The following is a 25124-nucleotide window of genomic DNA, read 5'->3' as shown; positions in this document are numbered from 1 at the left end:
CCGCGCGGGTACCGCGCCTGGGAACCACGTGCGCGCTCAGCGGCCCCGCGGGGTGTAGGTACGGCGGTACAGGCGCTGCCCGGCACCGGCACCGACACCGGCACCAGGCCCGCCCGGCACACATCGGCACCGGCACAGAGCGGCACCGGGGACAGCCCAGCCCGGCAGTGGGCTGGCTCTACACTCGCACGGCCCAGCACCGGTATGGCTCACCCTGACGCGAATGTGTGCTCTGCCCTGGCACCGTCTGGGTAGGCCTGCACGGGTGTGGCCTTGAGTGGGTTTGGGCACGTCTGGCACGGCCCAACACCGATGTGGGCTCTGCTCCGGTGTGGCACGGGCACAGCCCAGCACGTGTGAGGGCTCAAGCTGGGCTCCAGGGCAGCCCGAGACAGTTGGGCACGGGTGTGGATCCGTGTGGGTCTGGCCCACATGTGGCACGGCTCTGCTCAGCTCCACCATGACCAGCCTGTGCTATGCACAACAACGGTGCCGCACCAGCCCAGGCGGGCACTGAGCTGCTGACCACTGTTCTGGCTCTCCAGTGTGGCTCAGTCCCACTCCAGCTCTGGACTGACATCACACGTGGGCCTTGTGCCTGCACTGGTTGAGCCCAGCAACAGCACCAGCCCAGTAGTACCCACTGGCCTCAGCAAAGGCCACACATGGGGACTGAAACCAGTCCCCACCTGGACCAACTATGGCACCAGCATCCACAGCTGAGTAGTGACAGCTTAGGGGACCCTGCAGGGTCCCAGGAGGTTCCCAGGAAGTCCTGCTGGGCATCCCCCATCACCTCCAGCCTGGATGACACAGGTGGGGGTGAACCCCTGCATGCAGCTAGTGTGCTGCCCTCTGTGAATACACATACACACACAGCCCCCACGTGTGCATGCACATGCTGGGGGCACGTGTGCTCTGGGGGGATGAGCACCAGTGCCCATTCCCATTTTGGGGTGATCATTGCCCAGCAGGAACCATGGCTCAGTGGGCAAAGGCCACAGGCAGTCTCAGGGCAGCAGGTCAGCCGGTACGGGAAGCTGGGGTGTCTGGCCAGGGCTTGTGCCACCGTACGGGTCAGCAGCTGGGGGCCGGCCATGGCTGGGCCATCGCAGGCCATCGCGTCATGGGGACACTAGTGACAAGGGGTTGCAGATGGCACCTGGTGGGGGGGGGAAGTGGCCAGGGTGCCCCAGCCCTGCTGCATCGCTGCCCCTGTGTCACCTGGCCAGAGTCCGTCCTGTGTCCCCATGGGCCCTGTGTCCCAGGCCACGTGCAGCACTGGGTGTGCAGAGCCACATCATAGCCCAGGCTGGGCCTGGGGGATGAGGAGGGATGTGTACCTGGAGCCTGGAGACCCCTTGCCACTCTCATCTCACCAAAGCAGTAGCAGGGGATGACCCCACACCCTTACCCTGTCCCCACCCCACATTCCTGTCAGCACTGGGTGTCCCCATCTGCCCTAGATGCGTGAACTGGGGAGGAAACTGAGGCAGGAGTGCCTGGATGAAGCTGGGAGGAGATCCATGTCCTGGGCCCCCAGGTCCCATAACCTCAGCTTCGCCAAAACTGAGAAGGGATCCAGGTGTGTCTACACCCCTGCAGAGGTAGAGACAGGTGTGGGGAGCAGTACTGGGCATACAGTGTGCAACAACAAGCACATGGGGTGCAGCACTGAGTATGTGGGATGCAGCACCAAACAAGGGGCACAGCACAAAGTGTGTGACCAAGTGTGGAAGGGCGTAGCACTGAGCAAAAGGGTGTACAGAGCCTTGCACATGGGGAGCAGCATTGATCACATGGGTGCAGCAACTGAATGGATGGGGTGCAGGGCCAAGGATGTGCTGGGAAGGAGCAGTCTGGGGGGCCCTTCAAGATGCCCCCAGGCCAATATGTTGCAGGTTCCCAGCACAGGGAGGGGATCCTTAGACCTTTGTCAGTTCCACTCTTACCGTTCCCACTCAACAGTGGGACTGTGACACTGGAGGCACTTAAAGCAGTCAGGCAGCAGTCTGGGAGCTGCTGGGAAACACTCCAGCCTGTGGCCATCTCACATACAGACCCAGAGGCTACACCCCCCTGCCCCAGTAAGTCTGTAACTCCCGCATTGGGAGCCTTTGATGAATGCTGATCCTGCCCCAAAATCCACCTGCTTGGTATCAGCACTCCCAGTCCTCACGCTGGCTTTGATCTGCAGGTCTTTGCGCATGCTCTGGTGTTCAACAGCATCACTGGGCATCCCGACACTCACTGGCACACTGTGAACCTCTTAAGTGTCACCAGCAGTCTCTGGAAAGCCCCAGCACCCCAGCAGTTGGCCACCTTGCCTACCCTGGCTCCAGTCCTGACTGATCCTCTTATTTCATGTTGTCCTACTCTGTTGTTAATTGGTAATAAATTAAAACTAATTTTCCTGAGTCAAGTATTTTCCCATGACTTAACTGCTGAATGATCTCTCTCTCCTTACCTCACCCCTGCCTCATGTGCCCACATTGCCCCTCCTTGCGCACCCAGAGCACACCACTTCCCCTCCAATATTACTCTGGCCCCCCAAACAGCTTGCAGCTCCCTCTTTCCCCAGTGCCTATTCACACCTCTTTCCTCTGCCCTCCATGTCCACTCTGACCCTCCATTTCTCCTTTGCTCATGCCCAGATGACTTTTATTCATCAGTCTGGATCACTCTTGTCTCCTCCTTTTCTTCTTGGGATGCTCAGAGTCCCTTCCTTCTCTTGTGTGCATATGGACATCTCCTCCACAGATCCCCACCTGAGCCAAGGGGTCTCTGCTTGCCCCTGTGCCAACCTTGTTAAAATCCCCTCAGGCATGGGGACCCCACCAAACAATGTCCTCAGATCAGAGGCTTCCCCACAAGCCCAATGGACACCCTAAGGCACCTATGTGCACACAGTGGAGGATGAGATGTACTGCCACCTTCTGCAAGTCCCATTACTGGCAGAGGAACCATGGCTCGAAGGGGTGGGCTCTCCAGGGTGGGAGGGCGGGGCCAGACGACACATTCCTCCACCTTCCCTGGCAGTTCTGTGTGTCTCCAGCCTTGCCAGAACCTCTCGTGCTTCTGGTGGCAAGAAGATATGAGGGTTGTGAAGGATTTCTTCTGGGCCCTGGCTGAGGCCCAGCCTCCACCCAGGGACTTCTGCAGCCCTGCATGGCATCACCCAGATGTCTCTTTGGCACTGCCAAAGCAGGATGGCTGGGTGCACAGGCATAAGGAGGGCAGGTCAGGGATGTCACAACAAGCAATGCCAATCTAAGGGCTCTGGAGCCTTCTGGTACCACTGCCACCATCCACTGGCAAGTGTTAAGAAATTTGGCAGAAAACAAACCCCTTTGTGTTCCAGCTGGTCCTGAGAGATCAGAAGGGCTGTGGGCAGCTGGGCTAAATTTCAGAGTATCACCAGTTAGGCACTGTAAGTGCAGTGACATTCCATGAGAACTTACATGATCCAGATTAAGGAATACTTTGGTTTATTGGAGCAATAAGAAAGCAAGTTCAGAATAAATGCATGAACTACAGAGTGTTAATATGTCATGACAGAAGGTATCAAACAGAAATCAATATATATATAAAATATTCCTGGGTCTATGTTGCTGGAGGCCTGGAAGCATTAAGTGCCCATTCTGGACAGCAGCCAGACATAGGGTCCCTGTGGCAGAGCTCCACAGGGGATGCCTGCACAGGCACCTTTTCCTGGTGTTCCAGTAAGCTGGGATGAAAAAAGCACAGACAAGATCTGCCCTAGCTCACTCATCTGGCTCCTTTCCTCACCATGCATTTCTCCAGGAGATGGTGCCCAAGCATATGAAGAAAGCTCACTGGGTGCCTTCTCTCCATGGGAGACCCCTTCCACTTGCTGCTTGCTGGTGAATCACTGGCAAAGGTATTAGTGCAAATAAACTTGAATCACGTTGTGGATAAAGTTGAAAAGGACAAAAGTGTGGTCATCTGGTCCCATCTCCCTCCTCAAGCACGATCATCCAGAGCAGATTGCACAGGATTGTGTCCAGACAGTTCTGGAATATCACAAGTAGGGGAGACTCCACAACCTGGGCAATCTGTTCTAGAGTGCAGTCACCTGCACAGAAAATTCTTCCTCATATTCAGGTGGAATTAATATGAATTTGCAAAAACACAACAAAGTGTGATGTCTGGGGTCACTGTATTGCTTGCAGCATGGATAATACTTACAGTGAAAATCAAATTAGAATCAACTAGAATCAATGGCAAGTTAGATTCAGTGGCATCATGGGGCTCCCCACACCTCCTCAGTACCCAGGGGACCCTACAGGCCCTGCAGTGGCATCCATGGGAGCTTGCTGCCAGTACAACCCAGCTGATTGTGCTGCAGATCTTTATTTATATTCCTGCAAATATTCTGCTGGCTTCTGTCCGGCTGTCCGGGTGCTCTTAACTGGTTCTGGAAGCTGCAAGGCGCCTGCAGAGAGAGGAAGCTGGTGAGGCCCAGCGGGGGCACAGGGCGGCTGTGAGGGTGTGGAGCAGTGCCGGGCGCCCTGTGGGCTGTGGGCACCCAGCTGCACATGGGAGCTGTGGGCACAGAGAGCTCTAGGCAGAGCACAGGGTGCCAGCTCACAGCACCAATCTCCACAGTGACTTACTGGACACCCAGAGCACTGGAGCTTGAAATACCTCATGCTACCCAGTACTGGTTTGGCAACTCCCCACCACCCCACCAACTCACTTTCTCCTCTTCCTCCACACATGGAGCACACAACACAGCACCATTCCCAGCAGCATCGAGCCAAGGACTGCCACAATGCCTTCTATGCAGTACGTCTGGAAAGTATTAGCATCCACAGCATTTGGGTCTGCCCTGCCCACCACAGCATTTGGGTCTGCCCTGTCATCCACAGTGTTTGGGTCTGCTCCGTCATCCACAGTGCTGGTGGATCTCCTGCTGACAGCGCTGTTGAGGCTCAAGCTGTTCACACCTGAAGGAACAATTGTGCATATTAGTGTGTCCTGCACACCTCTGGCAATCTCCCGGAAGGGCTGACATTGCCAGCAAATGTTCTTTCCCACTTCGTTATCATCTCTGAACAAGGGAATATCCTGTGGTGGCAACATTTCTGTGGCTTCAGTAGAAACCAAGAGAACTCCCAAAGACCTTGCAAGTTTGTGTTCTTTGGACCCTCTCTCTCCTCTCAGCTTTGCTTACATTTTGGAGTGGCCAGAGTCCAGTTCTTCCAGTGTCTGGCTTTGCTCCCTGTTCCTGGGGATCCTTCACATTTACCCACAATCTCTCTTGTGCTCTGACCAGGGATGACGTGCCTGGGGCAAACACAGTCCCTGGGACTCAGCTGTAGATACAACTGGCAGTAGAGGCTCTGGAGCTCACCAGTACCCACAGGGCATGACATGGAGGGTCCCTACAGTTAGGGTCTGAGGTGTGGGTGGGGGGGCTATGGTGTGCTCCTACATGCACCTGAAACCTCTACTGCCCCATTGTGCTAGTTAGGAGTGACCTGTACCCACCTCCTAGTATCATCTTCAGCTCCCTCAGGATTTCATGTAGCACTTTGGATGTCTCCAGGGAAGATTGCTCCCTTCCATCTTGATACTCTGGACCTTGATAAAAAATAAAGTTGCATTTTTCTCCCAGCAAACCCTGGAAGCAGCACTCAGGCTGTGAAGTCAGTCAAGGACTGACCAGTGACTCCTGCAATGCCAGGGAAGTTCCAGGACAGGGTCCAGCTGAGAAGCTGGGAAAGCTTTCCCTGTGCCCACAGCTGCAACCAGACCCCCCACAAGGAACTCACATCATACCCTCGAGCACCACCTGTCCTGACGGAACAACAGAACAGGGGAGAGGATCACGGAAGAACACAGCACACCCAGGCTTTGCTCCCTGTTCCTGGGGATCCTTCACATTTGCCCACAATTTCTCTTGCACATGTCCATCTTCCCTTTTGAGGCTTGGTGGGTGCTGCCATGGATGGAGACTCTGATGCTGAAGGATATTGCTGTCCCCCTGGAGAGGACTTGGGGGGCTGGACAGATAGCATGGGGGGAGTGCAGCTGTTTGACCAATCAGTCCTTGGAGTGAGATGGACAAAATCCATCCCCGTGTCATGGAGATCCACCTCCAGCTCTCCCTCCCCAGCCCAGCACCCATACCCCAAGGGGATGCAGTCAGGCCCTCTAGGGAGACATCTGAACTTTGCTTTCCTTTGTTGCCTTTTCTCCAGTAAGGGTATTTGCCTGCCCCCAGTTTTCAGGACTCGTCTCCCACTTACAACCCCTGGCAGGACTGCCCAGTGCCTGGATAATTTTGAAAGCATTCCTATATCCTGGCATGGGGGCCTTCCCCGGGATTGGCCAGCACTGTCAAGGACAGGGAAAAGTAAAGCCTCAGCATGGCTCAGGCACAGAGTTTGCAGGAGGATGATGTTGGGTCCCCCTAGGCCATGCTGGATCTGAGAGTACATCCCTTTGGACCCCAGTTCTGAGGATGGATCCCCCTCTGTTGTGTCAGAGCCTCCAGGGTCTCATTGCAAGGTCTGGGATGCAGGTGCTGGGGGAGGGACATTACATCCATTACATCACATTTCCCATCATTTGCTGAGGGGGGTCCAGGTGGCCTCATTCCCAAAAGAGCAAAGTTCTGAAATCCCTGAGAACAAAGTGTGAGAGGCAGAGAGCATCTCACTGCATCCACAGAGCATCTGAGTGTGTGTCCCTCACAAAGCAACAGCAACAACCTCCACCCCCAAGGTGACAGCCATCCCGGAGTTGCTCCTGGCTGCTGGCAGAGCACTGGCTCTGCACTGACAGTTTGGCTGCTGCTGCAAGGAGCAGCAGCAGGACCAGGGCAGAGCCTGCAGACACCTGGGGATCTCAGCAGATGCTGCTGAATGGGCAAAGGACAGCGATTACCTGACACATCTGTTGTGTGAAAGGCCCTGGTGTTTTCCCCAGGGACTGGCACTGCCTGACGGACTTCCTGAGGTGCTTCCTCCTGTGCAGCCTCACGCTCCAGCACTTTAGTGAGAAAGTGTGTCAGCTGAATTCCAAGTCCCTGTTGCTCATCGGGATCTGTCAGAGCTGGGTGCTGGCCCCGACCTGCCCACCTACCCACTGCCTGGGCTCGCCACGGAGCAGCCCTAACATCCTGGGCTGGGAGGGCCACGAGTAGGAGGATGAGAGTCAGGGTCCACCGTGCCTGCACCATAATGCAGCTGCTGCTGCCGCTGCTCCTGCCACCGCTGCTATAGCCCGTGACACCCAACCTACACTGCACACCAGGGCCTGGCTTTGCAACTCCACAGGGAGCTTTGTGACCTCACAGTGGGCTTCTACCAGCAACATTCTGCCACCTCCACAGGGGGCTCAAATATTCCCCACCTGCTGGTGACAGGTCAAGCAGAGCCACCAGGCTCAGCCCTTCCCCAGCATACGTAGGGTTCTCTGGGGACCTGCTCTAGAAAACTCTGTAGAGACTACCCGGGACTTCACCTGCCTTCAGAGCAAATCCCAGTGCTCCTGGAAGTGCCTGGGGATGTCAGGCAGCTGCTGGCATGGACCATGAACATGGATCAAACACTTCCTGGAGCTCCCTTGGAGGACTCAGAAGCTGGCACCTGGGAATTATCTCAAACCCTTCATGGCCCACATCAGTTATCAAAAAGGAACGTCAGCTGGCAACCGAGCACCGTGAAGCTGTTTACCCACTTTGCCCCTGACAGAATAAGTAGCATACTCAGGAATGCAAAATAGAACTTGTGGGCTGAGACAAAAGCAGTTTAATAATTTAAATGCAGCTTAATAATAATAATAATAATAATAATAATAATAGTGAGATGCTGAGAGGAAGAGAACACACAAGAAAACAAGTGATGCATATTACAACTGCTCTCCACCTGCTAACCAATGCCAAACCAGTCCCCAGATCCCAATCAGCCCTTTGTTCTGGGTAACTCCCCCATACTGGGCATTATGTTCTATGGGACAGAGTATCCCCTTGGCCAGTTCAGGACAGCTGTCCCAGCCATTCTCCCTTCCAGATTTTAGTGCACCTCCTCCCTGGCAGAGCATGAGACACAGAAAAGTCCTTGGCTCAGGGCAAGCAGCTCCTTGGGGCTGTGGCTAGCACAGGTTTTTCCCATGAGAAATTTTCTTGTGTTTTATAAATAAAGATAAAGTTTGGATGTTGTTGGAACAGTGTCCCAGAACTTGGGCAGTGCAGGCCTGGCCAATCAGGCCTGGGGGAAGGCTTCTGACTGACCAATCTGGGTGACTTTTGAGAACTCTATATATGTGATGAAATCAAAACAATAAAGGTCATTCCTTCTTGCCACTGAGAACTGATGCATTCATTACTCTGCTAGGTGCTCAACAGCGACATGGGGCCACCTCTCCTGTCTCCTGCCTGATCTGCTGTGGCAGCACAGAAACCTTTCCCACGGGAATTTTCTCTTCTTCTTCTATGTTTTATAAATAAAATAAAGTTTCATGTTATTGAAACAGCCTTTGGATACAGGCGGTCAAATGCCTGGGCCAATCAATCCCTGGGGGGCAGATGACTGTTGGCCCAATCCAAACAGCATTTCTGATGTGTATATAAATCTGTTAATTATTTAATGAAGTAGTTCTTTTAGCACTCTGAAAGGACTCATCTCTTCACTCCAACAGCTAATGGTCCAACAGCGACAATCTGCCGCCCATCCCACTGGCCCACCCACTGCAGGATTGCCCTGGCCACCAGCTCCCCATATGCCTGGCACAGAGCTGGGAGATGTCAGCAATGGAGTACAGCTTGGCAAGTACCCCTGAGGTTCCCCTGCCCAGGTCTGTGAGGGCACCATGCAGCTGTTTCTTCACCTCCCAGAGCTTCTGTCTCCAGCGGACCAGCACCAACCCACCTTTGCTGGCCACCTCTATGCTGGGCCATACTGCCACTGCTCTGGGGCAGCCTGGGGGATGCCCAGAAAAGAGGGGCCCATCACAACACCTCACCACCTACCAAAGGAGTGCAAAGAAGTCCAGTGGCCCGCATACCTGGAGACTTTGCTGGCACCAACAAAGAGGAACAGAGGTGGCCCCAGCCCCCATGGTGCTGCTGATAACCATCATAGCCACCACTGTGGGGGCATCCCCCAGCAGCCACATATCCCAGGGCATCCCAGCCACCAGCCACATCCTCCCCAAGGCACTGCCCAAGGAGATCTTTTGGGACTGCTCCCTGGTCAGAAAGGATGATCCCAGCAGCATCCCCATGCCTTGGGGCCCCAGAGCCATCCCCCACAGAGATGCTGGTTTGGTCTCACTGCCAGCAGACTTGCTCAGCCCCATTGCAGTGTCTCCAAGAGCACCAACTGTCTTGAATCTGGAGCAACTCACCACTGGCAGAATGGAGCCCCGGGAGCTGTGCTGGGGTGCAGGGAAGGACCCACCACTACCTTGGCCTGCCATGTCCCAGCTTGGCACAAGGGACATGAAAAGTGGGAGGAGAAGCAGAAGAGCAGCGGGCGAAATCCCACCCCCGGCAAATGCTGGGCTCTGGCAGCCAGCACTGCTGTGGGAGTCGTGGGTATATTTGAGCGTGGAATGGTGATAGATTGTAATATTTTGAGACATTTACTCTTGGGTGTGTTCCATTAAAAGCTGATTTTCCAAACTGCTTTGTGTGGGAGCGGGGAGGAGTACTGGGGGCACTGGAGAACAGCACTCAAGAGGTGCAGCAGCTGTGCTAAGCCCCAAATGAGAACCAGCCCTGATAGGTACTGAGCTGCCCCCAGGGCTGAGGCACGGCCAGCTGGGACGACAGAGGCGGGGGTGACTGCCCTGTCCCCGTCCTTGGGGGAAGTAGCCAGATCTGACGAGTCTGTGCAGGACTCTACAGCCACAGCCTCTTGCAGAAAGCAGCACAGAATCCCTGGGACAAGGGAACAGAGCCAGGGATGGACAAACACAAGGGATACAGCACCTTCATCTTAAGCACGAGCAGTGTTCCCTGCAGTGGGGACAGGGATGGGTGCAAAACCCTTCAAAGCCTCACAGCAATGTGCCCTGCCTGGTGTCCCCTGCACTCGGCTCTGCAGCTTGGCTGTGCCTCACTGCTGCAGCCAAATCACCCCAAGAGTGGCAAGGGATCAGCTGCAGGCCAGGCAGGGACCCTCCTCCCCCGGTTTGGCTGAACTTGTGGGAAGTAGGAGAATAAGATGAAAAAAATCCTAGCACTGATCAGACAGTGCCTGGAATCTTCATCTCTCGTTATTGCCCATTTCCTATCCAAACCCTGGACCCCATCCAAGGTGTGGACCCTGGGAAGGTGCAGTCCCATTTAGCATCAGCCTTGGTCACTCGCTGCCCTGCCATGAGCCTTGTCCTTGCTCCAGGGCTCCTGTCCCTGTACCAGCTGCACTGCCACTGCCCACCACCCTCGGGGCCACAAGGGTCCTCTGTCTGAAAGACAGAGTGAAAGAGGAAAAGCCCAGAACTTCTGGGCTGGGCAAAAGTAGCATGTGCTGCCAAAGTGCATCTTGGAGCTCTGAGGGAACTGGCTGATGGAGTCACAGGCCTCTCTCTCTGTGCTATTGGAAAAGTCACAGCCATCAAGTGAAGCCCTGGGTGATGGGGAAGGGCAACTCCACTTTCCCAAGATAAATTTAAGATTATGTGTTTTATTCCCATATGTAGATCAACAATGTGTCCAGCCCCAAACTGAGAATTCAGATTTAACGGAAGCTAATGCACGATTGCCAGGTAGATGGGTTTTTGATAAAAATCTTTACTACTTTCAGTTTGTTCCTTAGACAACTGTCTTAGTTACCCGGAAGGTGTAACCAAAAAGCATGTATTCTATTACTATCTTCATAAGGTGTTAAAAACAGGTGGGGTAGTGTTCTTTAACTTCAGCATGACTCAGTCCTGATAACACCAGTCAGGGGGGCCATCTCCACTGAGGGCCATCAAGGTCTCCAGGAATGACTCATAAGATTACATCATTCATTGTGAGATGCCCTGTCCAGAGGGGAGGAACTGAACGTTCCTACCTGCATATAAGCTGAGACTCTGGGACACTACTACACCTTTTCCACTGGATCTCCAGAGGTGGACCAGACCTTTCTTCAGGATCACCACTTCAACCAGACCACATCCATCAGTCCAACGGGACTGCAGCCACCATTTAACTAGACTGCTACCACCACCCTGAACAACAGGGGGGCAGGTTGTATTCTGACTTTGTCAGAACCGTTGTTTTCTGACTTTGTCTGAACTGTTGTTTTCTGTTTATTTCTGTATAATTGCCTTGTTATAAATACTAGTAAAGAACCACTTTTCCTTTTTCCATATCTTTTGCCTGAAAGCACCTTGATTTCAAAGTGATAATAATTCAGAGAGAAGGGGGGTCATATTCTCTATTCTAAGGCAGGTTCCTGCCTTCCTCAGCAGACACTTGTCATTCAAACCAAGAAAACAACTTATAAATAACCTGAAAGGTATCTGCTGAGTTGTAAACATGTTTAAAAACACAGAGCAAAGTATGTTGTTCCAGTGTTACTATAGACATAAAAATGTTCATGAATGGGATCTATGTCTGTTTGAAAAGAAATACCTAGACTCTGGGAACTACCAAGTCCTCAGCCTCAGCTCTGTGCCCAGGAAGATTACGGAACTTGTAATATATGCAGGTATGATTTGTGTGAAGAAATAAAGCATCTCAAGCCTTCAAAACAATTAGCAACAAAGACTTCTATGAAGAGTGAGGTTGTCCTTATAAGAAATAAACCGAGACTCAAAGACAGGATTTTCCTTATAGGGCATGGAAAGATACCAGACTGCATTGGTACTTTTTAGAAAATAAAGTTTCTGTAGTTGAGTTATAGAAATTGTGCTGTAACTGCTTTTTAGCCCACCCCCCTTTTTCCTAGCTTTTGCTTGCTTTGTAGTTTTTAGGACCCCTAGTAACAGCAAGACGCAAGCGCAAAGGACCATCCCCGTTATGACCCCCAGCAATAGACCCCAGCAAGAGCAGAACACAAGCACGGGAGACAGAGCATGATGTGAAAACTGGGAACTCAGGGGAGTGGGAATTTCTGAGAAACGAAACTAAAGAATGTATAAAAAGGAAAAGTTTAGACCGAAGTTGTTGTTGTATGTGGAGCAGAGACTCCCAGGCACACCCAGCACTGTTTTGCTTATTGCCTCCAGCCTTATATTCTAAATTCTGAATTTTAATTAATGTATATAACCATTGCTATCTTGTAATCTGCTTTATATAAAAATTTTGCTGCTAAATTTCGATTGACTCGTTTTCAGTTATAACAAACTGATCCTCCTGGGAGCTGTGCTGAGGCCCATGGAGCGCAGGAAGTCATTCAGGCCAGCCAGCACGGCTTCACCAAAGGCAAGTCCTGCCTGACCAACCTTCTGCGATGGAGCAACTCCACCCGGGGACAAAGGGTGGACTACAGATGGCACTTCTCTGGGCTGTTGACATGGCACCTGTAACACTCTTCTCTCCCCCGGACAGGTGAATTTGCAGGCAGTGTTGGATGAGTGTCTGGTGGGTGAGTTCATTGGATGGTCACAGTCTTGCTCAAGTCAATCAAGGGGAGCAGCTGACGAAATCGCTTTGGATTTCTATATGGTTTTGATACAGTTTTGTCCCGGGACCTTTCTGGACCAAACGTCCCGCACACGGCTGGATAAACCTATCCTGCGACAGGTGAGGAACAGGCCGAGGGGTGACAGTGGCCGGGGTGGCACCAGGCTGGAGACCGGGGGGAAGAAGCGAGGGGACGGCTCTGGGAGCTCCCCCAGTCCTGAACGCAGGCGGGCTCCAGACACGGTCGGTGGCTGCCGGCGGGAGCAACGCTGGAACCCACCGAGCCGCACCCGCCCGCCACAACGGACCCGGGCTGGCGCCACTTCAGCTCCCACCACTCGGTCCTGGCCCCGCCCGGCGCAGTGGCGGCGGGGCCTTGGCGCCACCTAGAGGTTCGGAGCCGGTCCTGCAGCCCCGCCCCCTCGTCGCGGGGGCTGAGCAGGGAATGGCGAAGGAATGGGGAGGCCGGGGACATGGGGGACATGGAGGGTATGGGGAGGGGTACACTGGAGACATGGGGGCGCGGGGTCTGGGCATCCCCTTGGACTGGGAGGCGACAGGAGGTCCCAGCGGTGCCACTGGGGGGCCGGGAACCCGCAGTGGGGCTGTAGTGGCCTCCGGGGAGGCCGGAATGCATATACGCGGGGCGGGTTCCGGGCGGACCGGAAGCGGGGCTGAACCCGTTGCCGTGACAGCGGGCCCTGGGCCGCCATGGAGGCCGCGCTCACCGACATGTACGACCAAGCGCTGCTGGGCATCCTGCAGCATGTCGGCAACGTGGAGGAGTTCCTACGCATCCTCTTCGGCTTCCTCTACCGCAAGACCGACTTCTATCGGCTCCTCCTGAGGCCCGGGGACCGCCTGGGCTTCCCGCCCGGCGCGGCGCAGGCCATGGCCTTGCAGGTACCGGCGGGTCCCGGGGGATGACGCAGCCTGGCTGTGCTGGCGGCCAGCGCGGTCCCTGCCGGCGAGCCGAGCCGAGCCGAGCCGAACGGGCCATGTCTCCCGGGCCGGGCGGTGTCTGTGTCAGGCCGGCGGTGGGGTTAGGTCCGGGCAGGGCGGGGGATCCAGGGCGATGGTCGGGCAACACAGCAGCCCCCCGGGGCACCGGCGCTGCATGGAGAAGCGCAGAGGAAGGCAGGAGAGGCCCCTTGAAGCGGGGGCGAAGCGTCACCCTCGTGAGAAAAAGAGGAGACCCGGAGGCAGGCGAGGATTGCGAGACCCCGGTGGGAAGAGTCGGGGTGCGACATCCACTCGGAGCTTGGCTCTGGGAGCACCGGGCCAGGGTGGACTCAGGGAGCTGCCGCCAGGAGCCGTGGGAGCAGAGAACCCAGAGAGCGTCAGGAGGCAGATGAGGACCCGGGAGTCGTGGGGGGAAGCAGGTCTGGGTTCCGCTCAGCGAGAGCTTGTGCCCGGCATTGTGCTGGTCCGGCTCCTAGACGGGAGGGGGAAAAAGCCCCGGCCTGCCTGGTTCGGTGTTGGAGCAGCTTTGACTTGGGGCTTCTCTGGTCTGTTATTAACTTTCATTGACAAGGAGCAAACGAGTTCGTAAAACTTAGGATGAGGCTGGCTTTAGGGTATTTGTCTGCTCGGACTGGATGAGTTTTCCTTCCCAGGCGCATCAGGCCTGGTGTGTTATGGGTGAGAGGGACAGGGGTCTTGTCCCTCCCTGCAATGCCTCGTGGCACCTGGGGGTCCTCTTCACCCCCCGGGGTAGCCCTTGCTGGCATCTGTGGATTAGGGGGGACCCCAGAGGGGGCTCAGGCTGCAGAGGAACAGCATGCAGCTCAAAATACTGGGCAGAGGGGCAGTGCTGATGGGGTTCCTGTCTTGTGTCCCCCCCGGGGCTGTTTGGGGCTGGGCACAAGGAAGGAGGTGCAGTGTTTACGCCATGGGAAGGTGTTAGTTAGGGTGGCCTCATGGCTGCAACCAAAGGTACCCAGAGCATAGGAATAGTGTGGAAGGGGTTTGTTCCTCCTCATCCTGACTCAACTGCAGTCCAGGGGACACCGTTCTGAGGTGTTGCTTTGCATGATCCACGTAGGGCTGGCACTCACCTCTTCCACCTCCTCCCCTCTGCTCACTGCCTGGGGAGGAAGGCTGGGGTGAGTGGCACAAGCATCTGTCCTGTTGTGATTGTACTGGCAGGAGCCCTCCCTTGGCCATGTCCTTTGTCTTGCACCTCTAGGTCCCCGAGGAAGACTCGAATCGAGCAGGTGTGCCAGTCCACTGCTGGAAGCATTAAATCTGCCTCCAAAATATACCTGGGGAGCAAAGGAGGGCCGTGTTTGATGCTTGCAAACTTTTCAGAATGTGTTTACAGTGCCAATGCCCTGGCACTCAGGTGGGAGAAGTTGCAGCCCTTTCAAGAAGCAGGTGCAGGTTCTGAGTCGCAATCATCCCTTGCTGCAGATGCAGTTGCGGGCTTCACTTCTGACTTCCAGCCTGGACAGGCATGGCCAGGAGCCAGGTGCAGGGTAGGATTACATCTCTTGGAATCACGTCTCCTGCACCTGTCCATTTGGTCACAACCAGCACCAGGTCAGCTGTTCTGCAGCTTCTCCTGGGGCAGCTCATCCTCTTTGCCCGTTGGAGGCTTTGTCTGAGTCCAGGCTTGTAAATGATCTTTGGGTGAGCCCTGGAATATGGGGTAAGGGGAGGCTCCCTTGGAGCCCCCTCCCAGACAAGAGCTGGATCTCACCACTCTGCTTTTCCCTGGAGTAATCAGCCCTCTTCCCAGGCTGGGGTGAGGTTGGCTGCCAGAACACAATCCTAGAAACAATTCCAAAATGCTCCCAGGAGTTTCTGAGGTGTGCTTGACATGGCCATGGGACTTTTCAAAGAGTCAACGGCTGTTTTTGTTGGTGACTGAAGCAGCTTGGGGTAGGTATATGATGTGGAAAGAGGAAGGGCAGGAAGGAGTAAGTGCCTCAAGTGTGTGATGCTGCTCCTATCCTTCTCTCAGCGTCCCAGGCAGAGCTGGTGATGCTGCTCACTCGGTTTGCTCTTTCTCTCCCAGGCATTCCGAGTGTTTGAGCGGATGGCCAGGCAGGATGATGAGAAGAGGCACCGGGAGCTGGAGGCGAAGCTGAGGAAGAAGGAGGAGGAGGAGGAGGCAGCTGCAGCTGCTGAGAGGGTGAAGCTGTGCCCTGCGGCTCAGGAGATTGAGGTGGAGACAACAGAGCACATCCCAGCACCAGATGCCGAAGGAGCTGCAGACACACAGGAATCAGCCGCAGCCCAGGGAGCCACAGCCCCCAGCCATGTGTCAGTGGAGCCTCTGGGAGCTGCTGCCCAAGCAGAGCTGCCAACGTAAGGGTCTCTTTACTTTCTTCATGCTCTTGGCAGGGGGGGAGGCAAAACCATGGACAGGACGTCCACCTTTTCCTGCACAGCGCCTTTTGGGTTTTGACCTTCCTCTGCAGGTACTTGGCCCTTTGGGAGGCTGTGAGGATTTCCCTTGCAGGCTTTCATGGCCAGAGGCATTCTGTAACTCCCCACAGGAGGGCAGGAGTTGTCCTGTGGGTGGTACAGGGTTTCCCACTCTGTTCTGGGCAGGGGAGGTGGCATATCCTGTATATGGCCCCACAAAGCTGGGCTTGGCCACGCAACTCCTCCACAAACTGGCTGTGGTGAGCAGTGTCCCTTTTCTGGCACTGGCTAAGGCTCACATGGAAGTTCTGGCACCAGCCTGCGACCTTTTTGTTAGTGCTGGACTCTGTAGCGTGCTGGGAGATATCCCAGCAGCCATCTGGGAGTGCACAGATACCTGCAATACCTACAAGTTGGTGCTGGCAGGCCTGGCTGTGTGACAGGCGGCTGCAGCAGCAGATGGTTTTGGAGTCCTCTGCAGGTCTCTGGCCCAGCCCTTCGTTCGGGGCAGGGCCAGCTTTGAAAATCAAGCAAGTGCTGCAGAGTTTTCTCTTTAGCCAGGCTTGGTGGCTTTCCAGCAATGCCAAGCAGCCTCCATTTGTGCAGAAATGTCCTTGTGTCAAAGTCCTTCCACGGCTTCGGGGACACTTCCAGCCAGACTCTGTCTGCTGAGCAGCAAGAGGTGAGCTCCAGAGGGCCAGCGTCGCCTGTGAACCATGTACCTGAATGCAGGTCCTGTTTAGGGTTCACCCTGGGCATCACCTTGACCCTGAGCCAAGGCAGAGCTGCCCAACCCTTGCTCAGGGCCTCATGCCCCATTGAGGTTCAAGTTCCTGTGCTTCTTTGCTGACCCAGTCAGGGGAGTGATGCTGTGAGCTGGCTGTGCAGACCATGTCTCCTCCTCCCCTCCCTAGTCTTTAGACCCCATGTGATGGCTGCGCTGCCCCTCTCAGATCACCACGACTGTCCTGGCCATACGTGGGACTTTGCTGTGGCCTGTCCCTGCCGTCCCTCTGGTGCTTGGTGAGGAGGGAAGCTTGGGCTGGTTATCCCTGTCCTCCCAGCCAGTTTTGGTCATGTCACTGGGAAGAGCAAGCTGCCAGAAGGAGGTGGGCCACTGGAAGAACCCCAAATCCTGGAAGGACTGGGATGGCCAACGTCTGTGAGGGGCAGAGAGAATTCTGAGCTCAGACTTGGGGGCTGTTGGCCCTTGTCATATGTAAGGGACAGTCTCAGGACCAAAATCTTGGGAACAGTGGAATGGTAACTGACAGGACTGCAACGGTTTGGTTCTTTCCCCAGGGGGTGATTAGGCACTGGGACAGGCACTGGGACAGGCTCCTTGGTCATGGCTCCAAGGCTGCCAAACTCAAGGAGCATTTGAACAGTGCTTTCGGGTAAATGGTGGGATTGTTGATGTTGTCTTGTGTAAGGCCAGGAGTTGGATTTGGTGATCCTTGTGGGTGCTTTCCAGCTCAGGATATTCTGTGATTCCCTTATTTTAGGACAATGATGGAGTTAAGGTCTGCAGCCTCGGCTGCAGGCCGTGGGGAAGAGCCTGAGCGTGGTGGCCTTTGGGGGAGGACGGGGGTAAAGGGGACCGGCAAGGTGCCTGGTGAGTCACTTGGTCTGATGGGAGGAGGAGAAAGTACTTAAGTGTAACTTGTGTGCATCCCACAAGATAAAAAGCCAGAAGCCAAAAATGAAATCAGCTGCAGTGCTTGTGCTGGAGCTCTCCTGCTAAAGGAGGATTGTCCCTGGGGCTGCCAGTCTGGCACCAATCCCCAGACAAAATAGCAAGTCAAAAAAAAGCCCTGCCAGAGTGCACAGCAGTGGCCTGGGTGTGTCCAGCCCAGCTTTCTCCCAGTGGAGAAGAGAGGGAGAAACTGAAGGCCCGGTGAAGCTGTGAGCAGAGGGAGTTGGGCTGGGCTGAGTGCCAGCTGCTTGTGCTCCTGTGCAGGCCACATTTGTTGTGGTTTGCCTTGTGAAGTTTCACATCAGAACTTTTGTTGTGGGGCAGCAGCTGGTGTGAGGAGAGTTCAGCTGCCTGAAAACAAATGTCAGGGCTGCAGGAAGGAAACTGGAGGGATCAGGAAGGAAGGTGAGGGCCCATGTGGGAGCAGGATGGGTCTGTCAGCCAGTGTGTTGGAGCCAACAGGGATGGTTTCTGCTGTGTGTGGTGAGAGCCTGGTTAAAACTCAGTCCTCACATGTGCCACCCTCTGAGTGTGTTCTGGCACTGCTGGAGAGTGGCCCATCAGACCTCAGACATTCAGGTGCTGTTTTGCAGCCTGCAGCTGTGGCATTAAACAGTAAGCCCTGCGTGGCAGCTCTCCCCTGGGTGTAGCCATGAAAAGAAGGTGCTTTCAGCTGAATACAGCTGCCACTGCAACTTCTGCCCTCCCCAATGGCCTCTTCTCCCTCTTCTCTTACTGCTTCTACCACCCCAAACACACTGGGGTGGAACACCTGCAGCCCCCTTGGCATCTGCTCAGTTTAAACACGTGGTGGGTGAGATCAGGTGCCAGAGGCCCTGTCCCAGTCCCGGGACTCTAGTGGTTTGCAGGCCAGGAGAATGGGGTGTCTGCGAGCTTGAAGTAGGGCAGAGCAGCCTACAGGTTTGTCACAGGGCTGTAATTGGTTTCGATGCCTCTGGGGGGCACTGGAGCCCCCTGAAAGGCAGCGGGGGCCAGGCAGGCACCCCCCGACAGACTATTAATAATTTAACTGTTTGCTTAATTCTCCACAGCCCCCTTCCTTTTGAGCAAAACCCAGAGCTACCAGCCTGGGTACGAGGGGTGCATGAGTAATGCACAACCCTGGCAGTAGGAATGCAGAAAAGAGCTTAAACAAAATATTTTCCATCCCCCTCCCTTATCCCCCCCCCCCCCCCCAGCCACTGGTGAAGAAAACCGCTGCCACCAAAATCTATATAAAAACTTGCTCATTCTGTCACCCTGACGGCTCTGGAAATGTAGGGCAGGTACCATCCTAGATCTGCCAGCTCCCATCAGAGCCTTGCACTGTGCTCAGATGCTGGGGTGCTGGTTTGGAACATCTTGATAAGCACAGTGAGATGGTAGCAGCCTTTTCAGGGTCGATCCAGATGAATCAAGCCGGTTTTGCAGGTGTGGAGATTTTCAGGGCTCAGTTTGGGGCTCAGCCAGTCTCCCCAAGTTACTCACCTTCCCCTCTTGTGAAAGACATGTGAATCAATTCCTCTTTGCTGTCCTGTAAAAACACTGAGGACTGAGGTGTCTTTGTGGTGACACTTGTGCTAGGAGCTGTGCCAAGGGGGACAGAGGTCTCTGTGCCACAGAGAAAGCTAGGCTCCTCTTGCAGCTGCCCCAAGTGTTCCAGCCATCCTTCCCTGACTGTCCCAGCTCTCTTGCTGTCCCTACGTTGCTAGGAGGGTAGCTGGGTACGGCCCTCCTCACACCTCACCATAGGGTTGTTTTTCCTGGCATTGCAGCTGCATAGTCCCAGCTCTGGCTTTTCTCCCATCTGCACCCAGAAGCCATCCTTGCCTGAGCTCAGCTCCTAATTTTGAACACCTCTGCTGCCCAGCACCCTCCCCTTCCCCCAGCTTGGATTCCATCCTGCATATATTTGCCACACAGCATTTAAAATAGAGCCTGGCAGCCCACGTGTGGCACTGCACAGCCTGGCCTCTGCTTGTGTTTTATGGCTTTGGTTCCTGGCTTCCCTCTGCTCCGTGTTTTCTCCCAGTATGAACTGGGGGCGAAGCTCTAATCTCCCTGTCCTGTGAGTCCCTTTTCTACTCCATGTATTGGCAAGAGGTAGTGGCAGGAGGCTGGGAAGGGCAGTCCTGGAAGCCTGTGCATGATGGTAAATTCTCACCTTTATGTGTTTCTCCTTCCAGCTTTTGTGTCTCTCCCAGGTGCTCCAACCAGGATGGGGCATCTCTGGTCTGTACCTCAGAGATCATCTGGGCAGGTGAGGTCTCTGAGAGGAGGATCTTTGGGTGTGGACCGCACAGTCAGGGTTAGAAACAGGGCCAGTGGGACACAGAACACCGTGCCAGGTGGGCCCAGGAGGATGTGCAGCACCTCACTCCTGAGGAAGGCTTTGACTGCTGCTGGGTGATCTGGCACACTTACATGCAGAGCAGAACGAAACCCTGGGGTCTCTGTGGCCTCGGCCATTCGCCTTCTGTGGCATGGGGAGGGAAGAGACAGGCATAATAGTGGGCTGAGGTGAGGAGGGGGCCCTTCATGGCTCCACCACTGCTTTGTGGGGCCTTGAAGGAGGCCCTTCAGGTGTTTTTGAGTTCGTGACTGGGGACGGGACTCTATTCACCCTATGCACACAGTGCCATTGTGCCAAGGAAGGGGGCAAACAGGCTGCTGGTGAGCAGCAGAGCCCTGGTCACCCTGACCACCCTGGTCACCTGGTCCAGGTGAGCCCTGCCATTGGGCTGGTCTCACTGATATTGCTCTGCTGTCCCTGGGAGTGGGTGTTGGGGCTCAGCAGTGACCTACAAAAATCGTTGGTGTACTCCCTGGCTTGCTGGCTATCGAGAAGCAGAGTAGAATTGAACTGAAATGCATTTATCTGGTGAGCTGACTCCCAACATTCTAGCCCTCTCCTTAGATCCACCACTCCCATTCCCGGAGCCCCTGGTGACTCGGGGGTTAACCCTTTGTGAGACACACTGGGAGCATCCCTAGGATGACATAGCAGTGCTCTGGGAAATTTCCATGAGGTGCCTGTGTGAATATAACTCGACTTAGCAACGACTTGGCTTTACTGGAAGCCCAGATGGCGTTTTGTTGCGAGGTGCCTGCAGGATGGGCTTCCTGGCATGGCTGCATCCTCCTTGGGATGCTAGGGACAGGAATTTTGCTGCTGGTCACCCTCCATGGGGAAGCAGGGCTGTGAAGAGGAGCTATTGCTGCACACTGGTGACTTCGAGGCTAGTTTTGTTTGACTCAGAGACTGCATTGTACCCAGCTTTTTCCTCTCACGCCTTTTCCGTCAGAAGGGAGGGGGAACCCTTAGGTGATCAGCAGTTTTGTCTGGGACTGTCCAGGCCAGAAGTCAGTTAAACCAGTTTCCTTCCCTACTGCCCCTGTGGACTTTCCTGATGAGCTCACCTCAGAGTCCGTGTTTTTCCAGCCTGACCCAGAAAGCAGCTGATCTTGATCCATATTTAAGGAGAGTCTGTCCTGGTTCTGATTCCTCTTATGCACGTGGGGCTGTGTACAGGGAATTCCTCTGGCACGGCCAAAGCCTGTCATGTGCAAGAGTAAGACAGAGCTCAGAGAACGGCCTGACCTGATACAGCTGAGCTCCGTCTGGCCCCATATCCTGTCTCCATCAGCAGCAGATGCTGGGAGGAGAAGAACAGAATGAACGTTCAGTGGTACTTCCTCTGTGCTTTCACCCTGCCCTGGTACATAGTGGCTCAGCGGCTCTGTAAGCACTTGGTCTTTCAGCTGTTTGGGGGGATTATTTTCCCTTTTCTCTCTGAATTTCAGCCCTCCCATGCCTGGAGGCTCTGCAACAACATCCTGTAGCAGGTCCCTGCCACGCAGCACTGCCATATGTGGCTGTTTTCTCCTTGCGGGTGAAGAGGCATTGAGTGAGTTCCCCAGTCCCCTTCTCTGCCTTTTGTGGGCTTCTGTCCATGTCCATTTACCCATTTCAGCCTGGTTTTAAGCTGAAGAGTCATCATTTCCATGGTTGTTTCTCACTTGAGCATCCTTGTGCTCCTGGTCTTACACCATCCTCCAGTGTTCTGAGGGCCATCCCCACGCTCATGTGTGGACCCACTGGTGTTCTCTGCCCATTTCTTTGCTCCTTGGCTGTCCTGCTTTTGCAATGAGGCCAGGAAATCCTCTTCCAGCCACATGGTACCCCCTGCAGTAAAGTGGTATCACCCCAACCCCTTTCCCTCCCCTCCCAGCTCTCCCCAAAGCTGACAGCTTTCTTAGGTGAGAGCAAGAGCTTCACAGGAGCTCTATGTTGGTGACACCTTCTGCCAACATGTCCCAGTGTGTCCTTGGCTCCTTAGGTGGCATTAAGGCTTTTGGCCCTCAGGGTCTGCAGCACTGCACTCACAGTGCTGTCGTGTTTGGTTTCTGGGAGGAATGTGTCCAGGTAATACTGAGGGAAGCAGGGAAATGTAACTTAAATCATCTTTGCTAAATGTAGTCTTTCTTGCAATGGAGAGAGGCCATGCTTCCTGCTGGGAGAATTATTTTAATTCATGCAGCTTCTCCCATAGTGGTGGGAGCTCAACTACTCAGGAAGCATCCTTTCAAAGGGCTGAAACACTCAAGCTGAGGGTGAAATCCCTTAGCCCTTTCTGGTGCAGCCCTTTTCACTCTCAAGCCTTTTATAGATGATGACGAGCTAGTCAGGGTCCAATTTTCCAGCATTTTCATGGAGAACCAGGCTACTCTGGTTGGGTAGCTGAGATCAGCAGCAGAGTGCCAGTTTCCCTGTCCTGCACTGAGCTGCTAAGGCTTTTGGTTGCCCTACCAAGGTACTGAGCTCCAAAATTAGGTCCTGGGACCAAAAATAGCTGAATTAAAACCTATAAATTTTTCTTTCAACAAGCAGAAAATCCCAGGGCTGGAAACCAAGGGACAGCATGTGCCCAATTCTTAGATAAAAAAGCAATCACTGTTTGCTTAGTTTCATATTGCAGTATTCACCAAAAGGGGCCTAATGTAGAAAACTACCTGGATTTGGCCAGGTTTTGTTGGTGGTGCAGGGGTCTGAGAGGCGAGCTTGTCCTCTGTTCCCACAGCTCAATCCCATTGGATTCCTTTTGCCTTATCCCCCTTTCCCGTGGAAGCCTGGTTGGCTGCCTGTAGGTCTCCCTCTCAGGAGACCTCTGAAGCCCAAGGTTGTGCAAGTTCTGTGCAAACAATAAAGATCTCAGGGGTCTTTTCCAGTCTTGTCCTGCTGTCCTTGACCTAAATATCCCAGCAGTAGTGAAATTTAGCCCTCTGGTGCCAGCATTCCAGCACTCTTCTGCAAGCTGGTGGTGGCATTTCAACTTGCCTAATATCAGTAAGTTGGCGCTGTTGAACAGCTCTGTAAATAACTCGGGATGGCTAAAAAAAAAAAAAAAAAGGCGGCTAAGAGCTCTCCTGAACAGAGTGAGCTTGGAAAAGAACAAGATTCTTCCTCAGCAGGGAGAGGGGCAGAGCATCTCGGTGGGGCTGGTGGAGCTCCAGCTGCAGAGGAGGGGGATGGATTTGTTGGTTGACTGCTGGGTCAAGCTGCAAAGGCATCATGTGGGTGGTGTCTTGAACACCTGATACCTGAGAGCCTTGACCCCTTCCCATCACCCTCACCATCATCGTGGTGACACAATGGGATATAGGGGAATGTGTCTTGATGGGCTTGATTTTTGGTTGTTGGTCCCATCCTGGTGGTAAGTCAAATCTCTGAGGCTTCCTGGAGGTGAGGAGACCTTTGAAGTACAAGTCATATGAGGAACAGCTGAGGGAGCTGGAGGGGTTTACCCTGGAGAAAAGGAGGCTCAGAGGGGACCTCACTCTTGACAAGTCTCTGACAGGAGAGTGGAGCCAGGTGGGGATCTGGCTCTGCTCCTAGGGAGCAACTGATAGGACAAAAAGAAACAGCCTGAAGTAGTGCCAGGGGAGGTTTAGATTGGATATTGGGAAGATTCCTTCATGGAAAGGTCTGCCCACCCCTGGCTGAGGCTCCCCAGGGCAATGATGGAGTACTCATCCCTGGGTGGATTTAACAAATCTGCGGATTTGACACATGGGTACATGATTTAGTGGTGGCCTTGACAGTGCTGGGGAAACAGTTGGATTTGATGGTCTCAGAGGGTTTTTCAAACCAAAATAATTCCATGATTCCATGATCCTTATAATGCTGGTGGTGGGCACTGCAGGCTTGAGCCTAGGCTGCACTGCCTGGCTGGGCCATACCTCAGGTTTCAGGGTGATGGGGAAGGCACTGGCTTGCATATTTCACTTTTTGTTTTTGAGAGCTGGACCACCAAGCTGCACAGTGCAGTCCTGGAGGTGTGTGCTCTGGAGCTTAGGCATAGTGGACCATGGGGAACCACTGTCAGACTTCTGCCCACTTTGGGGGTGAACAAGACTTTTTCTGACACTGGATTTGGGTTGTCCTCCAGCAAACCAAACACACCTGGGCTGGAAGAAATCATGAGAATTGGGAGGGCCCTGGACCACTGCTGTGCTGAGGGCTAGAGCTTGCTGCCAGCCAAGGAGCATTGGAGAGGATCGGGATGGATCAGAGAGGATCCTGAGGCTTATTGACTGCAGTGCGACTCAAACTGTAAAGGAAAGGATTTGGCATTCAGCTTGCTTAGTGCTGTGCCAGAGCCCTCATTAGTTGAAGTGCTGGTACAAAGAAACCTTTGTGGAGCCCTGAGTGCCTCCTGGACCTCAGCGAAGGTCTGGGAGCCACAGTCTATGTTCTTCTACCATGGCACGTCCCAAGCAGAACCCAGAGACAGAAAGTGCAACCATCCTGATGTTTTGATGCCAAAAGATGTTAAATCTGGAGGTGGGGGGGAGGCTCCTTCTCAGCTTGCTTGCAGAAGGAGCACAAAGCTGGGATTTTCCATGCACACAATCCCTGCAGCTTTGAGAATGCAGCTTTCTGAAGAGGTTAAACCTCTGGCTTCCCTACCTGTTGCTACCGTACCCACATAGGAGCCCTGAGGAACGGAGGGCACACTTGACCCTCTTCAAACTCAAGTATCTTAGAAGCTGTTTTTTTTAGCTTTGACTGTTGCCCAGCTCTAGCTGAAGTTTGACAGCAGCTTTTTGGGGTGCACTTACCATCCTCTGGCTTGAGGCACTTTGGGTTCTTCTCTGGAAAGCTAGTAGGCAGAAGTTCTAGAAATCCATATTCCAGTAAATCTGTATTCTGGTGCGTGTGCTGGTGTCTTTGGGTGATCTTGGCCTTTCTGCAGCGATGCAGAATGGCCTCTGCCATTCCCCCGCCCACTGCCTGCCTGCCTAGCTGGCACTGCTGGATGGTTTCTGCCCTGCTGGGCAGGATGCAGATGTGGTGCAAGGTGCTTCCCCAGGAGGGAGCGGGGATTTGTGATAGTGTGAAGGCCTGGAGGCTGCCAGGGGTCTGACAGGCCACCCTAGGTGCGTGACCCAAGTGTTGTCACGGCA

The 25124-nt window shown here is 54.3% G+C and overlaps 2 protein-coding genes across 4 annotated transcripts in view; one reads left to right on the top strand and one right to left on the bottom strand.

Moving 5' to 3' along the window:
• Positions 1–4358: 4358 nt before the first annotated feature.
• Positions 4359–7624, bottom strand: LOC146428152 (uncharacterized). 2 transcript variants are annotated; one of them, XM_085080648.1, is made up of 5 exons: positions 7114–7424; positions 6916–7020; positions 5515–5607; positions 4721–4970; positions 4359–4456 (listed from the first exon to the last, which is right to left on the bottom strand). In XM_085080648.1, the coding sequence occupies exons 1-5, from the start codon at positions 7208–7210 to the stop codon at positions 4429–4431; spliced, it is 573 nt and encodes a 190-aa protein (XP_084936774.1). In that variant the 5' UTR covers positions 7211–7424; the 3' UTR covers positions 4359–4428. The 2 variants fall into 2 exon arrangements, with proteins under 2 accessions (XP_084936774.1, XP_084936773.1); XM_085080647.1 differs by having other exon boundaries at positions 6916–7624.
• A 4897-nt stretch (positions 7625–12521) lies between these two features.
• Positions 12522–25124, top strand: part of NUDCD3 (NudC domain containing 3) — a 30882-nt gene continuing 18279 nt past the window's right edge. The window contains exons 1-3 of one of the 2 annotated variants that reach the window (XM_085080453.1): positions 12522–12551; positions 12644–12709; positions 15609–15901. In XM_085080453.1, the coding sequence (XP_084936579.1) occupies positions 12537–12551; positions 12644–12709; positions 15609–15901 (374 nt within the window). In that variant the 5' untranslated portion in view covers positions 12522–12536. Of the gene's footprint in view, positions 12552–12643; positions 12710–13160; positions 13493–15608; positions 15902–25124 lie in introns of those variants that run through there. The other variant, XM_085080451.1, reaches the window with a different exon arrangement.

This window comes from Lichenostomus cassidix, chromosome 22 (assembly GCF_008360975.1).
Source record: "Lichenostomus cassidix isolate B80296 chromosome 22, HeHo_3.0, whole genome shotgun sequence".
In the NCBI taxonomy this organism is placed as follows: Eukaryota; Metazoa; Chordata; class Aves; order Passeriformes; family Meliphagidae; genus Lichenostomus; species Lichenostomus cassidix.
The sequence above is the reverse complement of the archived record's forward strand: the minus strand, read 5'-3'. Positions and strand labels throughout refer to the sequence as shown.

Coding starts and splice junctions, on each gene's coding strand:
- LOC146428152 (XM_085080647.1), bottom strand. CDS start 7,210: ATGGTGCAGGCACGGTGGACCCTGACTCTCATCCTCCTACTCGTGGCC. Junction 4,971..5,514: donor GCTGAAGATGATACTAGGAG/GTGGGTACAGGT, acceptor TTGTTCCTTCAG/GTGTGAACAGCTTGAGCCTC. Junction 4,457..4,720: donor GTGTGGAGGAAGAGGAGAAA/GTGAGTTGGTGG, acceptor CTCTCTCTGCAG/GCGCCTTGCAGCTTCCAGAA.